We start from the raw sequence: 19891 nt of genomic DNA on the forward strand, positions 1-19891 counted from the left end.
AAATTGCAAAAACCACAATTAGCTTTTCACCAACCTAATAAAAACTTGCTCCTCTCCACATTGCTCTGAATATTTTCCAAAATTTGCATAGAAAATTATGATTCTCCTTTTCTAGAGCTCTTTGCTTTCAGTTCTTTATAAATGTTGTTGTTATTAAATTATATTTGTTCTTTTTTAAATAAATTTTTATTTTGGAATAATTTTAAATATATAGAAATGTTGTGAGGTTAGAGAGTTCTCATATATTCTTCATCTACTTTCCCTTAATGTTAACATCTTACATTACTACTGTACATTCGTTAGAACCAAGAAACTGACATTGGTATATGGCTATGAACTAAACCCCAGACTTGTTCAAATTTCAGCAGTTTTTCCAGTAATGTTCTTTTACTGTTCCAATTGAAGATACCAAATTGCATACAGTTGTCATGCCTCCATTGTATCCTCTGGTCTGTGACAGTTTCTTAGCCTTTTAAGACCTTGACAGTTAGTAGTACTGGTCAGATATTTTTTAGAATGTCCCTCAATATGGTTTTGTTTGATGGTTTTTCATGATTAAACTGGAGTTAAGGATTTTGGGGAACAATATCACAGAAGTGAAGTGTCTTCATCACGTAATATCACAGAGGTAAAATGCCATCACCATGACTTATTACTGGCAATATTAGCCTTTATCACTTGGCTAAAGTAGTGTTTTTCAGGTTAATTCACTGTAATTGTTCATTATCCATATGGTGTGCTTTGGAAGTCAATTAATCCAACCTATATTCAAGATCAGGGGTCGAGGGGGAATGGAGCGGGCGAAGCAGGATTAAGCTCCACTTCCAAGAGGGGACAGTATTTACATACATGATTTGGAATTCTTCAATAACAAAAATCTGTCCATTCTTATTTATTTATTTATTTATTTATTTATTTATTTAATGACTTATTTATATGCACATGGACTCATGGTTATTTATTTTATTTTGGATAATACAATACTGTGTTATTTTGTTGTTCCAGCTTTGGCTATTAGAAGCTCTTTCAGGTTGGCTCCTGCATCTTTTAATAAACTCCCATCACTTTATTTTTTGAGTACTTACTTGCTTTCTATTACTACAAGATGCTGTAGGTTCATTTGTATTTTTCCTACCCAGCCCAAGAATAACTTATCTTTCCAAATATTCCTTTTGAGTTCACTTTGAGTTGCATATTTAGCCAGGGCTTGTGAGTTCTTTTAACATGGCTCATCAATATTTAAGCAATGTGTACTTTCTTGCACAAGATGTTCCAGGTCCATCTTATACTTTCTATCCCCTGTTGTGTAATCAGCCATTTCTCCAAGGAAGCCTGATTCCTTTTATTGGGAAATTGTATTTAGAAACTGAGATCTGGGTGATAAATATATACCTGCTTCTTTTAAAATACAACATTTTATCAAAAACATTTTTCCCCACTTAATACTAAGTATTTTATTGTATGTTGCTACCAGTGTATATAAAATAATTTCCTTTATGAAATAGAAATTCATGAAAATTCAGAGAGGTGATGTTAAGGACTGACAAAAGCAGAAGTTTGTATATAGTATGGCACATGTTATAGGCAGAAGCTTTTTGTACAGGCATCAGACTTAGCTCTCCAGTGAATATTCACTGGTTCATGAAAAGTGGTTTAGAAAACCTCCAAAGATTAGTTTCACTACAAAAAGGAACAGACTTTCTGGGGTCTGAAGGGATTTGTACTTGACGATACTCCAGTCAGCCGGGGGTCATGTTGAGCATTCTGCAGACAGAATTGTTTTGAATCTGCAGCTGCCTGGGAAACCTTCACGCGGTTGAGCCTGGCTTCCAGCCGCAGCTGTTGAACCACTTTCTTTTTAGCGGTGACGCTGGAGGAACCAGACAGCGCAGGCGAGAGCCTGGCAGGTTAGTCGGTTGTGGGTCGGTGGGTTCTGGGTCCGCGGAGCCGGACCACGGGGCAGCGAGTCGAGGGGCGGGGCTCGAAACCCAAAAACATTTTTATAAACTAAATTTATTTTATAAGATTGCAGAACTTTATTCTTAGGCATGAAAGATGAGCTAGGATACAATGGATCCAAAAAGTACTTTTTTGGACTTTGGTAGTCCTGAATAGTAGGAGTTACCTTATTATAAACATGGGCAATTTTTTTCCTTTAAAGTTTATTGGGGCAACAATTGTTAGTAAAGTTATATAGATTTCAGGTGTACAATTCTGTAATACATTATCTATATCTCATATTGTGTGTTCACCACCCAGAGTCAGTTCTCTTTCTATCACCATATATTAGACCCTGTTTAACCTCTTCCAGAGGCAATTTTTTTATAGACATGCTTTCACCGAAAAGAAGAGAACTGTCACTATCTTCAAAGAGTATGCTTCCTTCTCATCAAGAGTTAAGTCAATATTTCTCAAACATTTAAAGAAACCCTTATTAATGCAAAGTACTCTAGTCTATTAATTATTACTTTGTTTTAGTGTTTAATATGTGATAATAACCCACTGAATTGATTCCATGATCCAACAATGAGTCATGACCAATAATTTTAAAAATCACCAAGTACCCATAGGGATTTTAAATAAATGAGTCTCAGACTTAAATTAAAATGCTGTTTCTAACAGTAGTATTCTTCTGGACTTTAATAATAACAGCATTCATTACTTGCCAGACACTGTGTCAGTACCTTTACATATATTGCTTCACTTAATCCTCTCACTAGCTCTTAGAGGTGGCCATTATTATTTTTCATTCCACAAGAGAAATCTAAAGCTCAGAGATGTTAACTAACTCACCAAAGACCATATGACAAACAAAGGATCAAGTCAGAATTCAAGCTCTCTTTCTGATTCTAAAGTTCATGTGTTAACTGCTACATCACAGCATCTTAGTACCACTAGCAACCTAATTAAGGCACAATGGGCATAAATGAAGACGAAAGTCGCCTAAAGTGAGTGGTCGGGGGAAGTCAGATTAAGAGTGGATAACTGGTTTGCTATTGTGAACCTGGAATAGGGACCTGAGCTTGAGAACCAAATGTTGACTACAGACCTTCTGAACATCTTTCCACTTCTCCCAGTCACCACTCGTGCTATCAGATCTCAGACTTTTCGTTCTGGATTCTCTGCAGAGCATACAGGATACTTTTTTTCTTTATATATAATTATATGTAATTATTGTGTGTATAAAATTATATATCTCCTCTTAAGTTTTTTTGTCAAAAATTATGCCTCATTTAAAGAATCAATTCTCAAGAAATTTTAGAAAACTGCAGTGCCCCATTCCCATCTACAATCATTTCCCCTCTCCAAAAGATAACCACTTTTAACTTTTTAGCTCATTATTTTGTGATCTTCTATATCTCTAAATAATATGTGGGCATTATTTATCAACTTCCCACTATGGAAGAGGAGACCTTAACTCCTTCTTACTGCTTACACTACAAATGAACCCCGTCAATTGCTCTTCCTCCAAATTAGTCTTATTAGAATTTAGGTTGGATTAATACATATATATATATATATATATATATATATATATATATATGTATATATGTGTATATATATATATATATATGTATACACATATATTAAGAGTCTGGGATGACTTCATATTTCTTTTGGAGGTTTTAATTTTTATTTACTTGCTTAATGTTCTAACTACTCATCAACAATTCAACAATTCAATCCTAAACTCTTCACTAGTTGTCTCAATTTCCTTTCAAGAAATCCATTCACAACAAGCATTCTAACAGATTCATCTACTCAAAACTGGAGTAGTTATACTCTTCACTAGATATACAGCTGTCCTCCTGAGATCTTCCTTCACAACCATCTTGGGGATTCACTTCACTTTTCTCCTGTGTTAAGAGTCCCTTGTTTGCTTCATTTTTTTTTTCATAAAGGATCAATCTTTGATTGCTTCCTCAGAAAGAACACAGGGAAGTAAATTTTTGTATATTTTTATATGTCTTATAATATCTTAATTCTACTTCATAACTTATGATAATTTGTCTGGTTATAAAATTTTAAGTTGGAAATCATATTTCTTCAGATATTTGAAATTCATTATTCAAGTAACTTCTTGTTTGCAATGTTGCCATTGAAAAGTCTAAAGCAATCCTATCCTCTATCTTTTGTATGGGGTCATTATTTATGGAAGCTTATCATATCTTAATTTCATCTCAAGTATTCTGGAATTGCTTGATGATCTGCATCAGTGTGGGTCTATTTAAATCTTTGTTTTGAGCAAAAGGTAGGGTCTTTTAATCTTATACTTCATATCTTTCTTTTTGGTCCATGTTCCTGAATCATTCATGATTTCTCTCCCTCCTTTTAGAATGCTTCTATTGGATGTGGTATCTCCTAAACTGGTATACTAATTTTCTCATCTTTTCTGTCTTAGTGTTAATTTCTTAATCTTCTTGCTCTATTTCCTGGGAGATTTTCTCAACTTTATCTTCAACTTCTCTGTTGAATTTTCATTTTTGCTATCATCTTTTTAACTTCCAGAAGCTCTTTCTAATTTTCTAAAGTAAATAAATATATGATTGTCTTACTCCATTTGGATTGCTAGTGCAGAATACCACAGACTGGGTGGCTTATGAAAAATAGAAATTAATTGCTCACAGTTCTGAAGGCTAAGGAGTCCAAGATCATGATACTGGCAAATTTAGAGTCTGGTAAGGGGTCACTTCCTCATAGATAGCTGTCTTTTCACCCTAACCTCACATGGTAGTTGGGGCAAGGTATCTCTCTGGGGTCTCTTTTATCAGGGCACTAATCCCATTCACGAGGGCTCCAACCTCAGGACTTCATCATTTCCCAAATGCCCCACTTCCTAAAAGCATCACATTCGGGGGTTACAATATCAACATATGAATTTGAGGAGACATAAACATTCAGTCCATTGCATGTACGCACTAAAGTGTATGTACATTTTCATACACTTCAGAAAATAAAATGTATTCCTGTTGTGTTTTGGTTATGTTAACAGCCTTATTGAGTAAAGGTCATTCTTTTGTAAGTTTGTCCTCTTTGCATTGTCTATCTTCTCCAAGTTGACCCACAGTACTGTCCTGACTAATGTTCTGCCTACTCACTTATGGCCTTTTTCATGGACTTCTTTGAAAAGGGCTCATTTAAACTCTCAGGGAAGCTAAAGCAAGACTGTAACATACAAACTCTCTTCAGTTTCTACTCTCTTTGGAAGGTATATGTAACATTGGCAATATAGCCCTTTCTGTATACATCTAGGTTTTTGGATTTGTTACTTAGGTTTTCAAAACTAAACAAGCACAAAACTGCTTAGGGATAGGTAATACAGATTATAAAGAAAAGCCAGGGAATAATTAACACAGAAGTCAGGATGACGGTTACCTCCTGGGATAGAAGAAAGGAAGATTTTTGGCTCAGTCTTTTGGGAAGAATCCCGTTGAGCCCGCTGGCTTAATAAAGCTGTGTTCTCCCTGAAAAAAAAAAAAAAAAAGGAAGATTTTCAATCTGGGAGAGGGCATAAAAACAGCTTCTAAGGTCCTAATAATGTTTTCTATATTAGGCTAATGGGTTAATGGGTGTTCATTCTAATTATTTTTATTGTCTCGACTGCTTGATATTTACATGCTTATATGAATGTATGACACACCTACATTTTTTAAAAAATGATTTGCAAACTGAAAAATGATAGGTATTTTCAATTTTACCATAAAATTCTTTGTATTTTGCATTTAACTGCTTTGGCTAATTTTGACTACCATTTCTATAAGGCATTTTGAAAGATAACTGTGGATGACATATACTTTGTAGAACTTTTAAATATATATTTGGAATAAGTAAAACTGCTTTGAAACACAAGTGAAATTTAATAGTGTTTTCTCCAGTTTTGAATATAAAGGAAATTTAAAGCCAAAAGATGGAAATAAATAACTAAAAAATTTTACTGTCCAATACTCTCAGGAGTTATTAAGACAGGAGAAGGAATTGGTTTTATATAACATTTTTAAACAGGCCATATCATTTTATAATGATATAAAATGTGCATCAAAGAAAATTATTCTAAAACTCTATAAAGCACGGCAGTACCACCATTCTGGTCAATTGTGATAAGGGGAAGTGGCTGGAGCCCCTAATCTGCATGTGAATTTGATTAAAATTGTTTTGCTTTAAATCTATACCTGGTGATGTTGAGCAGAAGATTATATATACGAATATATATATGTATACATATATGTAAAAAGAACATTAAATCAGGTAGATGCGGTTGGGCAAAAATAGGAAAGAAGACATCTGCTCTAATTGAGAGTACATAGAAACATTTTTTTGTTTTCTTAGATTTGATGAATCATTTGGTCTGGTTTAATTGTTTTCTTTTTGAGTTTTTTATTTTGTTCCTGGTGAATAAGACAATGATTTTTAAAAAGGAGTTGCTGTAATTCTAATGACACACTGCTATTAAGAAACCATAAGAGCAGGCAATGAAGAGGGTGCATTGGATTCGATCCATTGAATATACTAGGTTCTTATGCATCAATAGATTTTTCCTCTGCAAGGCATTATTAAATATATTTATTGGTTAACATCATCAATATTACCAAATACACATTTGGTAACATCAGGATAACATTATAAAAACAGCTTTTCATTCATTCATCAATTAAACATTTTTGGAATATTAAGTATTTCTGGAAAATTACATATTTCTGGAATATATACAACATTTTAAGCATTTTCTAAGTGCGAAGTATTATAAAGAGCAAAAAAAGACACGGTCAATTTCTTTAAACCTCATATTCTTTTGATGGCTATATTCTGAGTAAAATTTTAAAAATATATGAATTCCCCATCCTCTCCCAAGAGAGTAAAGAGTGGGAGAAAAGAGGAGAAAAAAGAGTTTAATCTCAGATCCTCAATTTCCTTTGAATTCTCCAATTTGTTAATTAAAATTTACATAAGCTTTAATACCAAGGTAGTAACCATAAAACTCTTATTCATAGGTCATATTGTTTGTTTAAATGAAGATTGGCTTGGTATTTTTCAAGAGAAAGACCAAATAATATATGACTTCATCTAGGAGATGACTTGGGAACTTAAAAAAATTGTTAATGCACCCAAGCAGTCTTGATACTTTATTTCAATTTTTTTAATGAAAGTGGCTTATAGCTTTATTTTATTTATTTTTCTGATCTACCACAACCAGAAACATATTTTTTCTTTTCTACTAGGAATTACCTTCTTGGAAAAAAGAGTCTCCTTGGTAAGATGACGTTGTTAGAGAATAATATGTAATTACTTCACAGCAACTTAGCAAGTGTGATAACTCTGAATTTTATCTTCTTGATGATCCCTCATTCGAAAACACCAGTTTTCTAGGCAAATATACTGTAAACACATTTTAATGATGTATTATTATTATTATTCTTGCATTTTTCATGCAAAAATGTTCATATTAATGGATTAGAGGAAGAGTAAAGTGATCAGAATCTTAGGGGATTGCATTACTGATACAATTATTTTTAAAAGTATTAATATTAAAAGTATTAATATTTAATACTGAAAATAAAATTTTCAGTAAAATAGAGAAAAAGTTCCAACTTTGACTTTTCATTCACTATACAAGTACTTATCAGATTTTTTACTGTGTCATTTATTTTGCTTGGTACAAGTGAGTTATAATGGTGAGCAAGAGTCCTTGTTGCCTAAGAGTTTTCATTTCATCAGGCAAGGAAGATGACTGAACAAGCAATAACAGTAAAATGGGACAGGTTTCAGATGGGAGAAAGAACTGAGTTCTATTAGAGCCCAGAGCAGGGTATCATAACATAATCACCGGGAAAGGCAATGCAGTATTTCATGGAGGAAGTGAGGTTTAAGCTGAGATCTTATAATAAGAAATTATACTATGCATCTATAGCAGGGATATATGGGAATTATAATGATAATACTTAAAGATACATCCATAAGCCTTCAAAAACTTGACATTTGACAGGTGGTTAATTTTACAAACTAGTTTACAAACAGATGATCATTAGGCGGGCAACTTTATCCCCAGTTTGAAGAAGAGGAAACATGTTAAAGATGTTAAGGTATAATTGGAATTCTAGTCTCTTGCATCAATGTATATGGAGTTTACGCATATTTAAAAAAGGTATAAATATATAATGGTTGACATAAAAAGTTTAAGCCTTCCTTACAAGTCAATTTAAAATCAAGAGAACCAAGAATGTGAAATGTTCAGTTATTCAGGAAATTTCAAAGCATACTGAACAAGACAATGAATAAGTATAGACTCATTTCACCATCACTATTCTGAGATAAAAAGGCAAGTGATTTTTGGCATTGCCAAGGAATCCTATATTTCAGATTTTTTTTTTATTTCAATATTATTTTGAGAACATATTTATTTATAAAGCCACTTGTATGAGTACCCCTGAAGGAAAAACCAATTTAAAAAAATATGTTGGAACTCTACAGTTTTGGCCAAGTTAGCTAAAATCTCTGAGGGAAACTACTACATAGGATTTTGCAAGCAAAATGAAATGTGACAATTTGCTTTGTAAACTCCTAAAGGCTCTTTAAATTTACTCTTCTCCAACTTTCTCTTGCTCCCTGACAGCTGGGACCAATGCTTTTAAATAATAAAGTAATCAACGAATATCTGCCCTATTGAATTGTTTCCAATTATATGACAATTGGACACTGTTGGTAAGGGAAAAGGGTTGTTCTGAGTCACCAATTGTCTCTCCATGATCAGCTCTGTTTTTATTTCTTCTACATATTAGACTTTATTGTAAGCCTATCACAGAGGAAATTTAATTTTGTAAAACATGGAAAACCATTGCAATAAACCGTAGTTACTTGGTAGTGTTATTCTCAGAAAGTTTGGCCCAAATTTACACATTTTAGAGTCAATGGGTGGGGTGGGGGTTGGGGAAGCATACAAGCAATGTTTCTGAGGGCTGTTCCAAATTTGTGTTATGATATGAAAGCCATGACTTCTTTGAAATGCTTTGTGTAACCAGGCCTAACTTGAGTTGATTTCCAATTTGACTCTATAGTGGTTTTCATAAAGTACATTTCTCTGGCAACTAATTTTTTCCAGTATGATGGGAGTCCCTAAATTCAGTGGTTAATACCATGTTTCCCTGAAAATAAGACCAGGTCTTATATTAATTTTTGCTCCAAAAGACACATTAGGGCTTATGTTCAGGGGGTATCATCCTGAAAAATCATGCTAGGGCTTATTTTCCGGTTAGGTCTTATTTGGGGGGGGGGGGACACACGGTATTTGTCCTAAGTTTTCACATGTTTATCTTCTTTCTAGAACATAGTAGGCACTCAAAATATAATTATTGATTAGTTGATAAATATGAATGTTACAGTCCTGTGCCTCTCCATATTCTAGAATTTGGTAAAGTAAGCCACATAAAAATCCTAGGCCTACTGTAGTGGATATAGTAAGAAGGCCATGAGCTTTGAATTCAGAGGGGTTAAAATCCCAACGATACTTTAACATCTCTAAACATGTTTCCTCTTATTTAAAGTGAGAATAATGGCACTGTAGTAAAATGTGAGACAAAAGCACTTAAAACTTATAATTCAATCCCCTCTCCTAAAAACACATATCCTTTATACATCATGAACTCTTGGGAGCAGGGACCACATGTCTACTTAAACACCTAACAAAATGCCTGGTCTGGGATACGGTATACAGCCAATTTTAAAATTTAATTTAATGGTATTGAACAAGTAATAGTAGGTTTCCTATAAATAACAAGATAAATTGGAAAGCTAGTATAATTGGAAATTTCATTTACAGACTTGTTTTCAGCTATCACTGCCTTCATTTTTCTTTGTTTATATAGATGTCAAGATGGTCAATATTTCTTAGTGTATTGATACTTAGTGTATTGGATACTTAGTGTATTGAATGTGTTAAGGCTTTCAATAATGTTGGTTCCGTTGAATTGTGGAGCTTTTATATAAACGTTCAATGAGAATGAGTCCCTTCCCTCAAGCAACTTACAATCCAATTAGAAATGTATAAATGTCCTTATAGAAAGAACTAAAAGGATTTGAAAACAACGCACAAGTAAATGTGCTGTATTAAAGTGGCTTGCAAACTTTTTATATCTTGAGCCAGAGTAAAAAATACATTTTACACGGTGAGCAAGCATATATACACATGAATAACTAAAAAAAGTTTCATGAAACAATGCGTACTTTTATTTTATGGTTGCATTCTGATTTTTCAGTTCTATCGTATTTCATTATATTTTGTTTAATTTTAAAAATTCTGGACTCTGCCAACTAAACTTAGTTTATGACCCATAATGGGACTTGGCCTGCAGTTTGGAAAACATTGAGCTTATTAGGGTGCTAATAATATTCTTTATCTATAATAACGTGCCTTCTATGCGTTCACTTTTTGGATTCACAAAAGTTATGGATAATATATAAAATGACTTGTCAAAGCTAATCATCTTGTATAAGGCAGAATTGTTTGACAGGAATAAAGTTAATAAAGCTACCTGTTTCTGTAGAGAATAATCCAGGGTGTAAACTAGGCAAAGTTAACTAGAGAACTGTGGGAAGGACAGTGGTGAAAAAGCATTTTCCCTCGGAGCAGGGTAAATAAAGTGGCATTAAATGAAACAAGAGCAGAGCTGAAGACATAGGGAAAGTGGTTGGTTCAAGACATTTGAGGTGTAGGATCAACTAAGGAGGGGGGGGTAATTTTACCTAAGCTTGTGGTCAGTTAGAATGACCCAAAAATATTTGATGAAGTATTATGGATTGAAGGATCTATAATTGTCCCTAAACACAAAACAGATTTGATGTGAGACCCCATAATGCAAAACTGGTTTCTGGTATTATGTTGTTTGCCAGCAAACGGGTCATTTAGATGTGGTTTCTACCCTGATGTTTCTTTATGTGGTCTCAAAATCACTGAGTTGCTTTACTAATTGTAATTTATACTAATCTGTCTTTACTTTTGCACATAGTCTTCTTATAATCAGCAATTTGTGTCAGACCAAAACATTAATTTTTGAGGTAATAATAAAAGCTAACATTTGTTCAGTGCTTACCATGTGTCAGGCATAGTTGTAATCACTTTGCTCATATTCATTCATCTAAACCTTGCAATGACTTATGGAGATATGTAGTGTCATTACTTCTTATTTTATAAAAAGGCAACAAAGGCAGAAGTAATTAGCCCAATATCTTCCAGCTAGCTAGCAGCAGAGTCTGGCTTCAGAGCCCTTACTCTTAAGCATTGTGTGATATAGGCTGCAATATGGTCTGGGGACCACAGCAGTTCTCAACATTGTGTTTCCTAGTTCCAGGGCCCACCCATCTGACCTAGGAAGCCTAGGCCTGCCTGTTTCTACCATTCAGTTGTAGCATACTCATATATAACATACATGTTGCAAAAACTTAGGCACATTGATATGTATGAAATAAATAAAATATTTAGTGTCACTGCGGTTTGTACAAAGAAATTACATGAATTCCAATGGGATCAATCAGGGGAAGCTATTTCTGATATTAGCAAAAATGAAAGCTTTTAGAAGACGAGCTACTTGTCTTCCAAATACCCCCAGCTGGAGTAGCTGCACTGCCTCTTTTCACCACAATTTAGACATCGTACTGGATATTTTCTGTTTGCCCATCTAGGCCCTCGCTCCACTCTTCTTTAGGGTGCTCTATGCCCTGGGAAAGTGACTGTATAGATTGCATCAGCAGGACATTTGCCTAGTAGCTTTGGGTGGATAAAACCAACAGACAGGCTCAGCAAGAGATGGTAGGACGGTGGAGAGACATGGGAACTGGTTCTATCATCTCACATCTGTTGGCATCCATTGATTGAATATCAGAGTAGCTGTCAGATGATCCTCTGCACAGAGCTTTCTGAGTCTCCAAGTTCTGGAAACCACAAATTCCCTTTGCACTGCAGGCCTGGTTCGCAGTGGCAAGGAAGCCCAATTGTTATTGCACAATCTCATTGTATTTTCCCTATATCCTGATTGCACTTTTATTAACAGTCTCTTTTAAAAACTCCTCAAATTATCCAATTTGAGTATGCCATCTATTTCCTGCCAGGCCCTAAATGATAAAAACCCTTTAGGACTCTGCTGTTTTTGACCATTACCCTAAAAAAATTAAAAATAAATGAGGTAAAATATATAGAATAACCATAATGTAGTTTTCCCAAAACAGTGAAGCAAGATTTGTTGTTTTCTTGTATTTCTCCATTTCTATTGGGAAAGGAAAAAAGAAGAGTGTGGGGGATAAAAAGAAGAAGGATGAAAATAAGAAATTAACAGAAGACAAAGGAAGTTAAAATCAATTAGATGGGCAGCAGAGTATAATTCTTAAGGAATGGGTTTTTGATGTCACCAATCCTGGACTGAACCACAGCCATTTACTAATTGTGTGACATTGAGAGATTACTTTTCCCCATCTCTAAATTGTTGAAAATAACATTCCCTGCATCATAATACTGTTATTAAAGATTAAGGAAAAACCATTTGTATCAATTCCTGGCAAATTTAGGTCTTCAATAATTATTACTTATTTCTTTTTTCCTTTGCCCTTTATTGAAGACTACTAAAACAACATGTAACTATTTTGTGTGTATTTTCATTGACATTGCATTAATTTAGAATTTGAAAGATAATTAAAATCTACTCTTTCTGATTCCTAACACCGCAGAAAAATTAATCATTCCAACCAGTCCAAGTGCTTGTGTTTCATGAATTCAGAGTTTTAGGCATGAATTCGAGATTTTCAATATTAATTTAGTTCATACTCCATAAAATAGCACTTCTGGTTTGAGAAGGTAAAAATAAAAGTCAACTTAACAATAAAGTATTATGGAGAATTCCAAACAACCTGTTTACAAATTCTTAGATGACTTTGACTTTACCAAGAAACTTTTAGAAGAATCATGTGTAAAAGAAGAGTATTTTGATTCACTTTATAATAAAGAATTCACCTTACTCCCAGGAAAATGTAGTTTTTAAAATGTGCAATGCTTAACTGGTAACTGTTAACACTTAAGGAATAACAATATTAAATACACCAAGAATATTTATTGCTTTCTTCTAATTATTAAGAAATCATTCTCCACTGGTGTTATGTTGACTCTTATCTTATTTACTAGTTAAATAATTTAAGAAAAAAAACTATATACATACAATATACAAATAATGTAAGTGATATATAGCTATATAAAATACTTCTCTAATAATATATATTATATATAAATATATGAAAATATATATTTCCAAGAATCCAAGATTGACAGAATGGAAGGTGAATGAATATATGACACAGAATTTTCCTTCATATGTGCAATAACTCTCTATAGTGTAATTTATTGTATTCAACAGAATGTAGCCATTGTTATGGCTGAGTACTTGGAAATTAGTGTTTTCTTCAGTATGACTGATAAAGTACAGGTACAGCACTTTGAAAACTTTGTTGTAGCATCCAAAATCAAATTCAAATAAAATGTATCATATAGCAGAAAAAAATCTTCAAGTATAACTTTAAGAACCTTTAACAATTAAACATGATTGAAACCACACCATGAATGGTATGGTATTCATGTATAATATATGTCTGAAAGACATTTGAAAAATGTATATGTGCTCATAAATAAGAATCAGTGCCTTCTAAAACATAAATACCTTTTTGATAATTGAAAATATTTAATCAGAAATGTGAATCATCCTTGTAAGAAGGGCATTAATTTTTAATTAAAGGGAGATTTTGAAGCAATCACTTTAACCTTGATTTATTCAGCTGCAATGTAGTAAATACTCCTGCTCTGGAACCTTTACAATACCTTGTTCAGCAAATTAGCTGAACTAGTTGGGCTAGGATTAAAGTCCCAATTCAGATTGTATTTTGATTCACTCATTTTCTTCATAGATTTCTTCCTCCCGTCATCTAATACCCAAGTTACAAAAAGATAAAAGTTCTTCCAAATGTGCTACAGAAACCGTATTCTATTAAATATAAAACTCTAATTCCTATTCTTGGTTCACTTTAAAATTTGTGATTCATGATTTAGATAATTTTTTGAAATAAAAAAACATGGCTAGTATTAGAGATAAAGATATTGCTATATTGTCTATCACTATATTCTGTTTTTGTTTGTTTTGTCCCATTTTCCCAACCTTCACATGGGTCTTTTGTTCTCCTAGTCATTAAAAACAACAAACAGAACAAGTCCACCTTGATATAACTTACGTTGCTTGAGACAGGAGTTCCCTCTGTTAAATTATAATGCTGCAGCTGTTTGAATTAAACTTACAGGTTCCTCAGCTGTTTTTTGAACTCTAGTGTAACAGAAGCTAAATGCAAGCTTCATAGCAATGGGAAGTTTTGTTTTGTTCACTGATACATTCCGAATACAGTTGTGATCCACTGTAGAAGTCCAATAATTGTTGACTGTCATATTTTTTGGGTGTGACAAATATAAACAATACAAAAATGTTTAAATTTGGAAATAAAAGTCTTTCCTTGCACAATCCTGGTTCCCCAAAATAACTACTGTTAGGTGATATGTATCCAGACCTTTTCCTATGTGTATTACTTTTTTTTAGTTCTTAGTGAGGGTATATGTTTCTGTATGTTAATTGGCTATTTATATCTCTTATTCTGTTTATATACTTTGCCTTTTTTCCTCTTAGGAAAAATGTGAAATACAACAAGCTTCCACACAACTGCTCTATGGCAGCAGCTATACGTAATTCATTTCTATCTTCAATCATTGAATTGATATTTTAAGATCATTTGGTAAATTTTCACATCCTGAAATTTCCAGAAAGCTAAGTCTGATTTGTTATTAAAGTGTTATGTGAATAACATCTCCATGCTTCATATTCCTTGTCTATAAAATGGAAGTAGCCAGCGGGTTAGTGGTGAATGTTTGGCAGATCTTGGTCATCAAAATTAATAATGAATGGAATTGCCACCTTTCAGGATCCAATCCCATACATCACCGAGCAAGAATCCAATAAATTGCGTATGCTACAAAATTAAGAGATGACTATAGTCCCTTTTTTATGTGTAATTTAATAAAATCATTTTAAATACACACTTCAAAAATTTGAATAATAATGGAATGCTATGTTATATGATCAAAATTTGAGAAAGCATTTATGATTTATAAATCACAAATGGTATGAAATAATTATGATAGCTACCTAAGATTATTTACAGTGAATCAGTATTAGAATGAAAATCTTCTGTGATTTACTAATGCATTTAAAATTTTTTCCCTAATTTCATAAGAGCCTTTGCAGATACAAATGCAAATTTGATCCTAACTCATTATATTTTATTTATTTATGTATTTTTTAATATTTTGTTTTGTTTCTTTGTTTTGCTTTATTTTTGGTTTAACTTGTTACATGTTAAAACAATTTTTAGTCAAAATAAGAAGACTAATTTTGCTTTGGATGTTAGCATGAAAATGCTGAGAGAAAATAATTAAGATTTTTTAAAGGACTCAATTGACATATTTAATTAAATTGTATAGGCTTCTAAGAAATCTATTTACAAAGTCTCCAAAAATTTTCTTTATTTAGAATGGTCAATTTAAATTCAACCTGGAAGGAAGTTTTGTTTAACAAAATTCCTTACACACACAAGGAATGTTATCTATGTCTGCACTTGATTGATATCTGATCTGGTATTTGTGCTAATTGGAATAACTTAGTGTTCATTCCTCTATGGGCTCTTATACTGCCAAATCACAGAAGCCTTTTACAACTGGCTACCTAGGAAGACCCAAGTCACTACAGTAAACTAGTTGAATAATTACTGAAAACGATATTGGAATTAAAATTATAAATATATCTTTTGTTAATGTTCTGGACCCCACAGAAATTTTCATAATGCATTTTGCCTTAAGGGCTTTCTGAAGTTGGGAAAACTAGTTATTGAATTTTAATACATGAAATCCACACCTAAAAAAAGCAGATCATGACCCTGCAGAAGTCTAAAAATACCTGCTGATGCCTTCAGACCTTGATTCTGTTACAATATTCTTCTTAGGTTGCCAAACTAAGAATTACTGCTAATGCAGATGGTAATATGTGAGGGAGATTTGGTGTTGTTTGGTTTGTTGATCCATGAACCACAGGAATATTTGATACCTTATATAAAACTTATCAAATTTCGGGTTCCTTTCTGCTGAATGAGAAAATCTATTTATAGACTACATGACAATATAAAAAGCACGGCAGGGTTTTCTTTCAGGAATAAAAATATAATGCAAGTCTTCCCTTGTAATGAAACACAAACAGCTTGACAAGTGTAATTCTGTAACTGCTTAAGAGAGGACCACTTTTCAAAACTGATCCTTTAGTGTTCTAACTGGTTGTGAAAATTAGAACACTTCTAAGTAGTTGCCCATATGTAATCGTTATACCTCAATGGGTAATGGAAGTACCAAGACTTGAAAGGTGTAATCTAAAATATTTCATAAATAACTGATATCTACAAATGTGAGAAGAAGGAGGAAAGAAGGAACGAGGGAAGGAAGGAAGGAAGGAAGGAAGATGAACTGGAACTCTAAGCAAACATAATCACTTGGGAAGGTCTATGGATGACACTAGGGCTTAGGCATTTTCTCCCACTCTAAGTAATCACAAGAACTCTACACAAGAAACATCTACAGGAAGAACTGTATGTTTATAATAAAGCTTTATGGTTCTAACTTCCCCTTCCCTTAACTTCCTTTTGCCTTCTATAAATACTCCTCCATGTTGGCATTCAGGCTAGAGTATGCACGTGACTTGCCATGTCTGCATGGGTTGCAACCCTTTTATTTTTCCAGAATAAATCCTTTTTGGTAATGAAACACCTAGTCAATATTGTTTTTCAGTTAGCAAAAGTAAGGAAAGAAGGAAATGGAGGAAGGGGAAGGAAGGAAAGAAATTTGGTCTAATAAACCGTGCCTAAAGTCAGCTTGCATTTCCAATTAGATTAGTCAGCTCGTGAACTTGTCTGTTGCAGTTCCATTTTGAGACATGAGACATTTATTAAGCGTGCTATTTTAGGTAATGTCCATGCAGACAGTGATCTATTTGTTCAAATGGTATATTATTACAACCCATTAGACAATTCTCTATATGTAATTGAAGCAAGAACTTTAAGCAAACATATGGGACTGATTCAGAGAATATTTTGATGTTCCATGTATATATGTCTCAATTGATTTTTAAAAATGCTATAGGAAAATATGAGTATAGGAATGTTTATAGTTAATTGTAGTATTGTTTTTAAGGACTAAAAATTGGAAGGAAACTAAATCCATTAATATATATGGTTAAATAAATTATATGCACACCACTATTGAATATTATGCAGTTGTTAAAATGAGCTCTGTATACTGACTTGGAAAAATTTTCCAAACAAATTATTAAATAAAATGCAAGCCACATAACAATGTATTTACAATGACTCCATTTATGTAAAATATTTAAAGTTATATGGGTATATGTATTCAAATACTTACAAAAAGGAAAGGAAATGTGAGATTGTTTGAATCTTTAATAATAGAATATATTTATGTGTTACTTATGAAATTAAACAAACATCTGAAAATAGCAGTTACATTTGGGTTCAGATTGGTTCATTGTGTTGTTAGCATGCAGCTGGGCACAAAATTAGTGCTCTTTGTTCTAGTTCTTTTGGCTTCTCAGTTTTTAAGGCAAGTATACTAGAGTTACTGCTTAAAACATGCTGGCATTCTAATTTCCAAAATATGGTGAAAATAAAACCTGTCGATTTCAGAAAAAATCACTTAGGGATGTCTAAGGAGAGAGGTCTGGGAATCTTGCCCTTAGTTTGTTTTGGGATAAGGCACTCAAGACCTTTAAAAACAATTCTTTATTATAATTTTTACTCGTAATCATAATTCATTAATTTTCTCAGTATTCTCTGAAGCTCTGAAGGCACTAAGCTTAGGGCTTTCAAACTAGGATCAGGGAAATTTCCTAAAGAGAACTCACACACAATCAGCAACTCGCCTCCCACAAAATAAGCAGGATACAAGGAAGAAGAGAATACAATTTAAGTCACTATTATCAGTAAAGGTGACTTGTTTGCAGATAACCTAAAAATTATCTCAATTGTCTTAAAGAAAATGTCTAACATTACATCGCAAGACGTTTTCCAAGAAGATTGCTTGGGAAGGTGATGGTCTCCAACAGAGAATCTGAGAAGTGGGCTGTTGTATCCAGCGGCAGCTAAGGGTGGATCAGTAGCTATAAGTAGAGAAAGAATAACCTGTCATGGGAGTTGCAATTGGAAGGATAATCTCCAAAGAATCCATAAAACTATCTTTAAGAATGACAGCTTTAAACATCTGCCAAAACAGAGAGTGCAAAGTCATCTTAAAATAGTACCAATCATGGAAGAAGTTTTCTGCCTTCCTTTTCTCTCCTCCTTCATAGTACTTCAACTTAGAGGAGTCAGCAACAGTAGCTGACAATGTGGGAGGTGAACAAGCAAGGAAGTTTACCAAATCCCTTTTTGTAAAGACAGGTAACCTGCCTGCAATTATGCCCTCGCTTGGTAAAGTGGTGAGTGGAGAGGATCCTATTATTAATGAAGATTAAAGTACTGATTAACATAATGGCCTGGACACTGGAATTTCAGGTCCCAATGGCTGTATAATGTAATTTAAAGTGGTGGTTCAACTTTGTATTATCCAAACATGAAGAGGAAAGTTAAGGGAGAGCCTGGATTATCTTCCAAGGACCCAGGGAGAAACTCTTTTCTTTTATATATTTCCTGATGGAGATTTGGAAATAATGATCTCTTTGGATTCATTGATTAGCTTCCATTTCTTTTGTATTTTAGTTATTCACTCCCTAGTGACTACTGTGCACAAGCACTTAAACATACTCAAGTCACTTGTAATCTAACAAACCTCTTGTCTCCGCATTCCGCTTTAGCTATACTGACTTCTCTCTCAACTCTGTTTCAAAGTCAGACTTCCAGAAAAAGAAATGCTTATGTTTGATATAATTGACATCCATAATTTGTATCTTTCCAGTATTTTAGAAAGATTTTGGGGGTGTGTGGGGGGGAACTGCTCCTCACCCACTCTGTGTGGGTGGATGTCAGAGGAGTCTATTCCAGAATTGAATTCTTGACTTCAGCAGTGCACATTTAATTTTGACCCCACAAATCATTGTGGTCCATCTCTATGGAAATAGTGATTGGTCTAAGAATAGACTATTCTTTCCATTCTTTTATTCATTGAATAATTTTGGCACCCAAGTCAAAAATCAAGAACTGTAAATGCAAGCATTTATTTCTGCATTCTCAATTATATTCTCTTAACCTATATGTCTTTGTTTCAGTACCACACTGTTTTTATTACTATAGCTTTGTAGTAAGCTTCAAACTCAGAAAGGGTGAGTTTTTCAACTTTTTTCATATTTCCAAGATAGTTTTAGTTATTTTGAGTCACTTGAAATTCCACATTGATTTTTATTATTTTTATTTATTTATTTTTGTTATTAGTTTCAGGTGTACAAAACAATGTAATGGTTAGACATTTCACCCCTCACAAAGTAATAAACCCCCGCCCCCAATCTATTGCCCCTCTGATATCATATATATCTATTACAATTCCATTGACTTCAATCCCAATGCTGTATTCCATATCCCATGACTATATATATATATTAAATTATAGTTGGCATACAACACTATTCGGCTTCAGCTTCAGGTGTACAGTGCAGTGATCAGGCATCTACACTGCCTATGAAGTGGTCTCCCTAATAAGACATCCACATTGATTTTTAAGATTAGCTTGTCAACTTCTGCGATAATTGCAGTTGGGATTTTGATGTAGATTGGGTTG

The 19891-nt window shown here is 33.4% G+C and overlaps 1 protein-coding gene across 1 annotated transcript; it reads right to left on the minus strand.

Annotated features, from left to right (window-relative positions):
- Nucleotides 1–1680: 1680 nt before the first annotated feature.
- LOC308510152 (guanine nucleotide-binding protein G(I)/G(S)/G(O) subunit gamma-5-like) lies at nt 1681–18964 on the minus strand (the record flags this gene model as incomplete). Its single annotated transcript, XM_081079203.1, has 3 exons — nt 1681–1900; nt 18175–18263; nt 18950–18964. The coding sequence occupies 3 exons, from the start codon at nt 18962–18964 to the stop codon at nt 1681–1683; spliced, it is 324 nt and encodes a 107-aa protein (XP_080935329.1).
- Between the last annotated feature and the right edge of the window lie 927 nt (nt 18965–19891).

The sequence above is a fragment of the Rhinolophus hipposideros genome (genome assembly GCF_964194185.1).
Source record: "Rhinolophus hipposideros genome assembly, chromosome: 2".
NCBI lineage: Eukaryota > Metazoa > Chordata > Mammalia > Chiroptera > Rhinolophidae > Rhinolophus > Rhinolophus hipposideros.